Here is a 10,593-nt window from a genome sequence, read left to right as displayed (position 1 = left end):
CACACAAACAAACAAACAAAAAACCAAACAAACAAACAAACAAAAAAACCAAAAAAAACTACCAAACCAAACAAACCCAGACTTTGTAGACTTCACATTAACCATCTTTTCCGAGGTACACTTTGCAAACTGGGAGGAGCACCAATAAGAAATCAGGTGGAACAGTCTTTCCGTTATACCATAAAATTGAAGCATGTGCAAAATACATGGGGGCAACTTTACCTTATGAGGCTATAAAAAAACATCAAAATTCTAACTGTTAGAAAAGGCCCAACCTCCCTTAGTTCAGAGTTTATACCATAACCTTTAAATAGCTAATCACCATTATAATTTAATTCAAGACTATGTGGGTGGTCTTGCTCAAACTGAGTAATTTGTTAAATAAAGTCAAGTTGGTCCCATGAAGGAATTATCAATCTTCAGTTTGGTTACCACCTTTGATAGAGTAGCCATTTAGAGAGCAGAACTGAACAAGAGACTATTTACAATAAAATTCCTTCAAGACAAGAATTTTAATATATACATTCACTTGTTCTTTCAACTTTGCTTAGATAACTGTCTTGGCTTATAATTGCATGTCTGTTAAGTTTTCAAAACAGGGGAATACTTATCACTGAATTTTATCCAGTTCCTCAAGAGAAGGAAGGGGCTGAAGAATTAAAAACATCTGATTTATTTTACCAGCTACAACAAAACAAATAATTTATGACTGACTTCACTTTGAAGCATGACAGCCTTGATTTCAATATGTCTTACAAAAACCACAAGAATGCAGATGTTCTAAACAATAGGCGAAAAGATGGATAAACAGGTCTATATTTCTACAAATGTGTGGTTTCTCAGCACTCTGAAAAGGAGGTCATGTATTTGAAAAAAAAAAGTAAGCTCCAGATTTCATACAACTTCATAACTACGCTGTTTAAGACAAAATTTAACTTAATGCTCATCTTCTTCAGCTGAAAATGCTTCAGATTGCTTTAGTTACAGGGTGGCCATGACTGTAAGCAGAGCTTTCAGTAATAAAAGTAAAATTACAGCTGACAGGAAACACTGAAGAGTCAGTTCCTAAAATATATACATTCCTAAACATGTTGCCTCCTCATTGCAAATATCAACTGATTGTAATGAACTAGAATAAAAAAGAGCTTAAGATAGCAGTTCTAACCACTTGAGTTTGTTCTTCACCAGATCCAGTGTCATGTCACTATTCACAAGTTTTGTGCTGCTCGCTTACGTCGTAAAAAATAACCCTCAGAGGCGTAAAAAGTCTTCTTGTAGGAATGAGAATAAGTGTCTAGAAATCCATCTATCATTGCATTTTTGAGGAAAATGGCGAATTTTGAGGAAATGTGCATATTCTTAAAAGGCACATTGAGAAGGCAGCCTGGCTGTAATTGTTGTCTTTACTATTGGAAAAAATTGCTCCCTAATATATTCTGTAGACACCTACAGAAATCTCTGAAGAATGAAGTAGGGTAAAATTAAGTGTTTAGATACGAAAACTCTTTTTAAAATGAGAGCTTTGGATTCAAATGATGCTAACAACAAAACACTAAAAATTAGAACACATCCACAATTATTATGAGGCATTAGGCCAGATCTTTTCTGTATTCTGTCTCTTTGTGCAAAGAGGTGCTTCCTTGAGATTTTGTTGGCTCCAACACTTTCTCCTACAACCTCAAAAGTGATCAAAGTTTCTTAGTCATATTTCATTATATATGTAATACTAATGATTCTCACATGTAAAGATACATAAACATCACTGCCAAGTGTTTTCAAGGGTTCGTTCTTCACATGCTGCATATTCCATTTAATACTACTAAGATACCAGGGTGATGCGTATTCTAAAAAGGTGCAGTAAGGTCATAGCAGTTGTTCAAAAATTTATTTGCTACACTCTCAATGGCAAACTGCACACACACTGCCTTATCAGCTTACCACACATAAAGCAAACCCAAATTCTTCCTGTTCTTTGCTACTTCAATTCCTTTGACAAAATAAACCAGATTTTATCCATGAAAAAAATCTAAATTGTTATACTGGTGTTTTTTTTTTTTCTTTTTTTTTTTTCCCCCCCCCAGGTAGAGTTTGCCTGGAATCTTTGATTCCAAAGTGCTGGTCTCAGATTTTATTTTTTTTTTTAATTTGCATCACAAAAAAATACCATGAGAATGATAACAGTTGATCAGACCAAGGGCCCATATCTTTAAGTACTCTCTATTTGAAAGTATCCAATAATGAATGGGAGTACAGTGAAAACATTCCCTCATAAGTGCCTTCTCCCAACACACCAGAGCAAAGTGAGGGTGCTTATAAACAAGGACAAGAGGAAGAAATGGGAGAGAAACAGTAAAATTGGTGAAACTTTTCAGGGCATGTCTAGATTGCCCACTGCGGTAACAATTTTACTTTGGCACCATGCAGTGCAACAGGTCAGGGTCACATTGTCTGGTGTGTATGTTCCCTTAGGCTTCACAGTAAGCAGCTGTAATACTAGTATGGAACAAATAGTGGTCATCTTCTTCTAGAAAAGGCTAAATCGAGGGAGGAACAAAGTATTCTACACCAAATTTACTTCAGCAAGAGACAGGTTTGGTTACTTCATTCCCTCTTACTTGTTGCCAAGCTTAAGATTCTGGGGTGTGTTTTGCAACTGCAAAACAAAATCCAGATTATCACTACAGACAGCAGTTGAGACATGAAAAATTAATTATTTTAAACTAGAAACGATATTTACTGTAATCAAATATTCCATGTTTATTTCTTGCAAGCACATTCTTGACCCATATTTATGCATGTTTATGCCTTACAAACATGAACTGTTTTATTTGGGAAGATAAAGGTTCAAAATATGCTACTACCCTTCGACGTGCCAGAGATGAGTAGTAGATGTCAATGTGTGGTGGGCTGACCACAGCCTGCAGCTAAGCCCTGGCCACAGTCACTCACTCACTCCTTCATCAGCAGAATGGAGGAGGAAAAATCAAGAACGCAAAAGCAAGAAAACCTCACGGGTTGAGGTAAAGACAGCTTAAGTAGTGAAAGAAAACAAAACAAAAACCTCCAAACAACAAGTGATGCAAAGACAATCCCTCATCCCTCACCACCTCCCACCAGCAGACTGATGCCTAGCCAGTTGCTGCTTTGGAACTCATTAAAACATTAGCAACATGTTAAATACTTTCCCACAGAAAATGAGCAGCAGAAATTATGCACGGCCACAACTCCAATGGCAACACGAAGCATTAATACAACCATAATGATGACACTGTTACAACAGTTCATAGATCTACTGCATTATTGATTGTAGTAGCCATCCTGTTATGTAGTTGACGCAACACTTGCTTTATTAATCTAATTAATCATACCCGTAATGACATGTAACAGCTTTCTGTATGATATCACAGTTGCTTTATCTTTCCTTCTCTTTTTGAAAAACAATGCACAGCATTGCAGCAAACATGTAAAAGAGTTTAAATAAAAGTTAGGAAAAGTCTTACCTCAGAACTGTAGTCTTCTACTGTGGTGGAAACTTCACTTTCTGGCTAAAATAAAATATTAAGATATTTACAATGATGACATGCCAAAAATATTAGGCAAGACATTTTCCATCTGTTTCTGAGAATGTAGAGAGTGTTTGAAAATATTAAGACATACATTAATTTTATTAATATATATATATAGCAAAGGCCAACTTTATTTCCTTGAAATCACAGCTTTAAAATGAAAAAGTTGCTTTACAGTTTGGCTATAGATCATTGAAACATTATAATTACATGATAAAATCTTCTAATGAAAATATAATCTACAGGTATAAAATAGTACTTTTGAAAGATAACATAATTTTGGTGTCTCTGGGTTTCTTTAAAAATGAAATAAGCAATATTAAAAAGGTCTTTTCTCTGATAGATCAGTATCACCAAATTAGGAACTTTGCTGCCTTAGGAACATAATCATATGGAGAATGTCATTTTCATACATGCAAGACTTGTAATGTTGACTAGAATTTAAAACAAGCACTCATTCTTCTTCGGCTTCCATGGAAACGTAAAAGTGATCATGAAGAAGAACAAAGACACAAATCTTGTGATTTATTGAAATAGAGCAATTAAAGGAACAAAGCCTTAACAATTTGGACCTAAACATACCATAACAGACACTTGAATTAAATACAGAGTATCTTGAACTACATACAACATATCATGTTTGAGAATCGAAATGTTAGTAGGAAAACAGGCAAATTGTTTGAATTATTAATAGAAGGTACACTACTGGGGAAATATTAAGTACCCTTTTTGAACTCAAGTTCAAGTGTAATTTTGAGTTAAAACTACTTTAGCAAAAATGAAGTGTACATAAAAGGTTTTTTTCAAAATTTATTTAACACATTAGCCAGCCTCTCATTAAATCAATCTCCATTTTACATTAAATTCTGCCAGGCTTATTTTCAAAGAAACACAGTTTCACGTCAGTAGACATAACTAAAATTTGGAACTGTCAACTGTGTTTTGGTTTGTTTTTTTTTTTAAAGAAATCTGCCACTCAGACCCACTGGTACTCTGCAGTTTTTACAATCCAAATATCATTGATTTTTTTAATCCAATACGTAGCTTTGCAATGTAATTAACCTAAAAAAACTGTATTATTTTATGTACAGAGTGCACAAACTGACTTAAAAAAGTGGAAACTAAAATTCATATAGTGCACATGATTTAAAAAATGTTAAAACTTCATGTTAAAAATAAGCCACAAACAGAAGTCAAAATTATCTTTTAAAACTATAGGGTGACAAAAGTATTTCTCCTGTGGAACACATCATTAGTATGTAACAAGACCTAGCAGATAATTATGGTCCTTTCTGAATACCCATCTAAAGTTCAAAAAAAAATTAATTTTTTTAAAATTTTCAAAGATCATCTAGTATTCCATCAGTTTACACGGACAGTATCTGTTAGCAGCATAATCTTTCTAAAATATCTCTTTTGATCCTGCTTCTAGATGGTTTTTGGCTGTTAAGACCAAACATTTTTGCCAAGGGATTTACTGAAGATAAGTACAGAAAGATGGCTACATGAACTCATCCGGATCTGTGTTCTGTGTTAAGAGTTTCAACAAAACCCTGCTAAAAATCAGTTTAAAAGACTTCAATCCTGTGAGCTCACCTATTAGACTCCAACATTGCACGACTTAGCGCTATTCTTTCGCTGTCAGAACCAATAACAAGTAGTCAACACTTCACAGGCACACATCTTGCCTTCCAAGCAGTTACGTGCTGCTCCTGAGACCTGACCAACCTTATTCCAAAATCCAGTTCCTTCCATTATTAAGTCATCTATTCTGTATGCTTCAATTCTTCTTTGGTCAGCAGATGTAATTAGGTTTGACACAGCTCATCTGTCTGAACCACAGAGGTCCAGTCTAAACAGAAATACTTTTAAAAAATCATACATAGACAGACTATTGGCAACACAACCTCTTTTGACAGGATAGTGCCAACAAAGCTATTCATCAGTTCTCTCAATACTTCCTGGACTTTGAAACAGGTTTCTGTTACACTCTGACTTCAAGCTGTCAGTTTGCACATATTCTACCACCTAACCCCCCCAGTATTTTCTTGCTACAAACAGCTATCCTCTTCTGCCAAGATTTTTTCATTCTTTTAAAAATATTTTCTTCACTGACAATATGGTTACTGAACGGACAACACAGAGATTCTTTATTGGCAACTAGCTTCATCAACTGTGCAGGTAGTACCTTTAATGATAACACAAGTATTCAGAAAATTAAAAACATTTTCATCTGTATGCTTTCTTCAGAGGAAATACTGCTCAGGAAAAAAAAAAAAAAAAAAAAGGAGTAATCAGCCTGTGGAACAGAGGAGGTCCATTTCAGAGTTAACTTGTTTCTGCATGCAGTTAAGCATTGCTCAGAAGTCACATTTTTTGGCACTGGCTGCCCAACATTACGACAGGATTCACAAGAGAACTCGTATATGAAATTGGCCACAAAAACTGAAAGGTGATTTTTATGTTCCTTCAGAAAACCTTCCTAAGTTACAATAAAATGTTTTGCAAGAACAGACATCCAGTACTGGACTACTCTAATTGCAATAGATAAAAGTATTACAGGACAAGAACCAAGACTGAGTGCTCATGCAACAGAGTTCTACCTGAACTAAATTACTGACTTCTTTATGACCTCAGAGTAAACTGTTACAAGAAATTTAACTACAAAATTCTGTATTCATTACTGAACCTGTATTAGGCAGGTGAAATAAATGAAAACAAGCTCTTTTAGTTTGGCCAGTTTCACATGGGTCACTAGTGATCCAGATGACCACAACCTCAGTAAGACTAATAAAGAGGACCACAACCAGGAAGGGTATGCTTCTCCATACTAATTATGTTTCTGTATTTCTGTTACTTTTCTTCCTTGGTCTTCTCAAGAATCCTACCCAGTGTTTCCTTCCCACCCTGTTTCTGCTCTTTGCCTGTCAAATCTCAGGTGCTAACTGGAGTAAGCTCTAGAAAAGAAAGAATGAACATGGAGGCCATACACTTTATCACCTACTTGAATAAACAGTTAAGCTATTCTAAAACTATTACCAAATGGATTTGTCCTGTGAAAAACAAAAGACGAGTTACTAATCCAACCTCAGTCAATTAGCAGGTATTTTTCATCACAGAACTTTGAACTTTTCTTTTCTAAGAAGCTTTGTATAATAGCTTTTACTACCCAGGTAACTCAAGGACAATTTTACTGTGCCACATATGTTAATTTCTTTTGGTTTCCTGGCATTAGTACATTCTTGCAAAACAGTGTGTTCCAATGCATCATTTCAAGAGTTCTCAGAGAAAGTGATCTCAGCAACTACTTACCTTGGAAATAGCTTCTGCTTTCTTCCATTTTTAACCGCAGAGGTCACAAAAAGAAGCAATCCTAAACCCATAAATTTCATTGATCCAATTTATTTCCTTGGTTGCATATACTAGATTATTTCTATTTCTACATGGAAAAGGACACTATGGATGTCAAGACCAAAAGATAGTCAGGGTGCAACAGAATAAAGATAAAAAATGAAGGCAACTAGAAACTCATAATACTATTCTCTTTATAAGGCCAAGACAAAAACCATTTAATATGAAACAGAGACTTTAACCAAGAAGTATCAATTGACATTTGTCTAATATGTCTTGTACATAAACTGTTCCTCTGACAGAGAATGGAAGTAAGTAAAGACGAACAAATAAGTTCAGACAGAAGATAAAATGGAATGCATAATTACAGTACAAAACAATGATAGCTCTTCCAGAGTTCTTCCACTTGCTTTCTGTAACTTGAGGGATTATAGGAGGATGGAGGAAGCCACCCTTAGGAAGACAGGGAGGGGGGGTAAAAAGGGAAAGGGATGACCTTGAATTCTCTAAAAATAACTCTGAATTCTCTAAACAGACTTTTGCCTTCTCTGAAAAGGAACTCCTCTTAACTACAGGTGGGGAATAAGCTCCCAGAGGAGTACCTCTAATTACTATCTGTTATTCATATTGAGTAAGAGATCTATTTTTTATTTGTATTTTGACATGCTAATTCCACTGGGAACTAAAAAAAAAAATCATACTAGAAAAACTGCAGGGAGATAAAACAAGAGAGCCCAGTCAGGACTTTTAGGTTAACTAGGTAGTATAGCCAGATGTTCTGAGTCTGTTTTGTGATACAGAAAGAACAATCCTAAGTATGAATTCCAGTAAAAGATGAAGTGGAATCAAAATTTAGCTAGAAAGTAATACTGCACAATACATCTGGTAATCTTGCCTTAGTCTCCTGACACAGCAGCCTATAATGATTTGGGTGGAAAAAGCCAACAGCTCAAAGGAGCTGCCTCTAATTCCCCATTGCTGAGATTAGCCTGAAACTGCCTATTACATTGGCTGCCATTGCAACTAAGTAAACTCTAATCCAATTACTGTAACACAGGCTTTCTGTCCAAATCATTCCACTTACAAGACTAAACCCAGTAAATTAAGAGATTCACTGAAATGATTTCAGAAATTTTCCTCTTCCATTATTAATGCACAGATAGAGATTTCAGCAATAACCTTCCAACTGCAAAATGCCAATTACTTTTTTAACATGAATAAGCAGGCCACAGATAACATGTAACAGTGAAAAACGCTCTCCCAGTTGGAAGTAGCTTTTTTTTTTTTTGTGGAAGTGAATACAGTTCTAGAAGTCATCAAGACATGAGTAGTTCAGAAGTATCAAATTACAATTAAACACTGATCAGCATGCTTATTCTTTTCCAGCTACATTTTAAAAACAAACAAAACTCAACAAACAAACAAACAAAAAATCCACACAGATCTATATTTATTTATTTATGTAGAAGTTGCTTTGTGAATACGGCAATAGTTTTTGTTTGTTTGTTTGTTTGTTTTCCAGAAAAATCATACCAAATCTTCAGAATACATCTACATGTACAGTCTTTAGCAACTGCAGCATAGATAATTTTTCCATTTGTAAAATCTTCTGTGTCTTCAACTGTCAGCATTCAGAGGCCAACATAGGATACTAAGACCAACTTGATCTAGTTAGACCTGCATTGAGCACAGAATTGGACTAGATGACCTCAGAGGTCAATGCAATCATGATGCACTTCAAAATATATTTGGTTAAGAAAGTTCCTTTTTATAGTTATCATGTTTATGTAGACTATAATACCATTTAAAAAAACAGCTGAAGTGATTACATCTAAACAGCTCACTGCTCTACCAATTCTCACTCCTTAGCTGCAGATAACAAGCTGTATTTCATCAAGTACACCTTTCTCTTTTCCTAGAAGGCAAAAAGCCTAATCTTTGTCTATAAAACAATAATTCTGATATTAAGTACTCTTTAAAAAAATTATTATCTCCTCTAGGAAAAGCTATGAGTTGAACAGAGAGTTTTACTGAGTTCCTACAAACAGTTCTGAAGCCCTAACATAAGGCAGCTATGAAAGGCTACATATTAAAGGCATATATGTATAAAGTTCAAAATATCTACTGTACTGATATACTGTAGGCTTAAAATTGTAAAATAAATGGATCACTTTTTTATTTGCATGTGTGATGTAGTCTGGCCCTCCATCAGGGTAACAAGGTAACCTCTTTTTGATTTTTGAACACAAGCATAAGAAATTTTCAGAAGTGTCATTTCTCCATTACTTCTCAGCTGCTGGAAATGAGATAATGGAGCCAAAATAGTTTCAAGAGGTCTATCCTAGCACAGGATTGACAAGTCAAAATGCTGAGCATTCATCTGTACTACATCCCTCAGAAAAGATTGCATTCATGTGCACAGAGCTGGGAATCTGTGTTGAGCTGCTTTTTCTGAATGCCACTCGTCCTTTTAGAGGCACTGCTTGCACAAATGGAACAAGCCACTCCGTAAATAACACCAGCATCCCTTGTCTCTCATACCTGGAACAACATGTTACATGATGTGAATTCACGTCCACTCACAACTGAACTGGACTCTCAGTGTACATCACACGGGGCATCTTATAACCCCTCCCAGAGGACACACTTTCAGCAATCAGAATTAAATTTCATTAAGAAAAGTAGAGCATCTACTTATCACTCCCTTAAGCCATCCAGTTCTAAGTAGTGCTTTCTAAGTGTGTAAACTTTTGATAAAGTAAAATGCATTAAATGAAGCAATAAAAGAAAACAAATGATAGCCCATTTAGGGAGTACACTAGTACCAACAAACTTTCCATAATCTACAGTACACTGATTAGCACAGAATACTTGATGCCAGCAGGCAGGAAGAAAGCACCTTATCTGGACATATAAAGGACAGAGGAAGCATGGAAAAGACCATCCAAAAATCTCATGGAATTCCTTTAGTCCCACTCTCAAGATTAATGGACTACTGTCCATCAGTGTCCATAGTGTTGCAACACACCCCACCCCCCCAAGTAACTGCTTACAGCCTGAGACCTTACCTCAACAGTGTAAGTCTGATTGTGTTTGATAATTTCTCCACTATGCAAAGTCCTGATAATTGCAAAGTCAGCAGTAGCAGCTGCTCCCCTTCGGCTGCTACATGTGGCTGTTTCATCACCTCGAGACCTATCAGTGCCAATCCTATCTTGTACTGATTCTTCATCGTTGATGTTTGTTGTTTTCTTCTTCTTTTTCTGCTTCTTTGATCCATTCTGACCATCACCTTGTGCCTTCCGCTGCCTGAACTGGGCAAGCTGTAGAGAAGACAAAATCTTGTTAAAGGTGAAAGTTTTCCTGTCTATTGCTAATGACGTCCTCTACAAAGGCTTACCAGCTGTTCTACATAAAGCTTCAAACTAAACACTACTGAAAACAAACTGGAAGTTAATGCTGCATATCTGAGATACATTCAGATTATTTTTCTGCTCACACCGCTGGTTTAAAAAAAAATTCTTAAATGTAAACCAAAAATCTACTAAAGAATTTCTTTTTGGCTCCACACTAGCAGGTTACTGTACTGCAGATTACACCTAGAAATCAAACCATTCAGAGGTAAAGGTGCAAATGTCACTATAAAGGACAAATGCAGTGAGATAACCTCTGATCT

At 35.6% G+C, this 10,593-nt stretch overlaps 1 protein-coding gene across 1 annotated transcript in view; it reads right to left on the bottom strand.

Annotated features, from left to right (window-relative positions):
- The window catches only part of LOC103781516 (A-kinase anchor protein 9-like), a gene marked incomplete at its 5' end in the record, with an annotated part of 18,577 nt that extends 8,337 nt beyond the window's left edge, over positions 1-10,240 (bottom strand). The window contains 2 exon segments of the mRNA XM_008949273.1: positions 3,501-3,545; positions 9,986-10,240. Of these exon segments, the coding sequence (XP_008947521.1) occupies positions 3,501-3,545; positions 9,986-10,240 (300 nt within the window).
- Between the last annotated feature and the right edge of the window lie 353 nt (positions 10,241-10,593).

The sequence above is a fragment of the Merops nubicus genome, unplaced genomic scaffold, assembly GCF_000691845.1.
Source record: "Merops nubicus isolate BGI_N331 unplaced genomic scaffold, ASM69184v1 scaffold1050, whole genome shotgun sequence".
NCBI lineage: Eukaryota > Metazoa > Chordata > Aves > Coraciiformes > Meropidae > Merops > Merops nubicus.
This window is presented reverse-complemented; position numbering and strand designations above follow the sequence as displayed.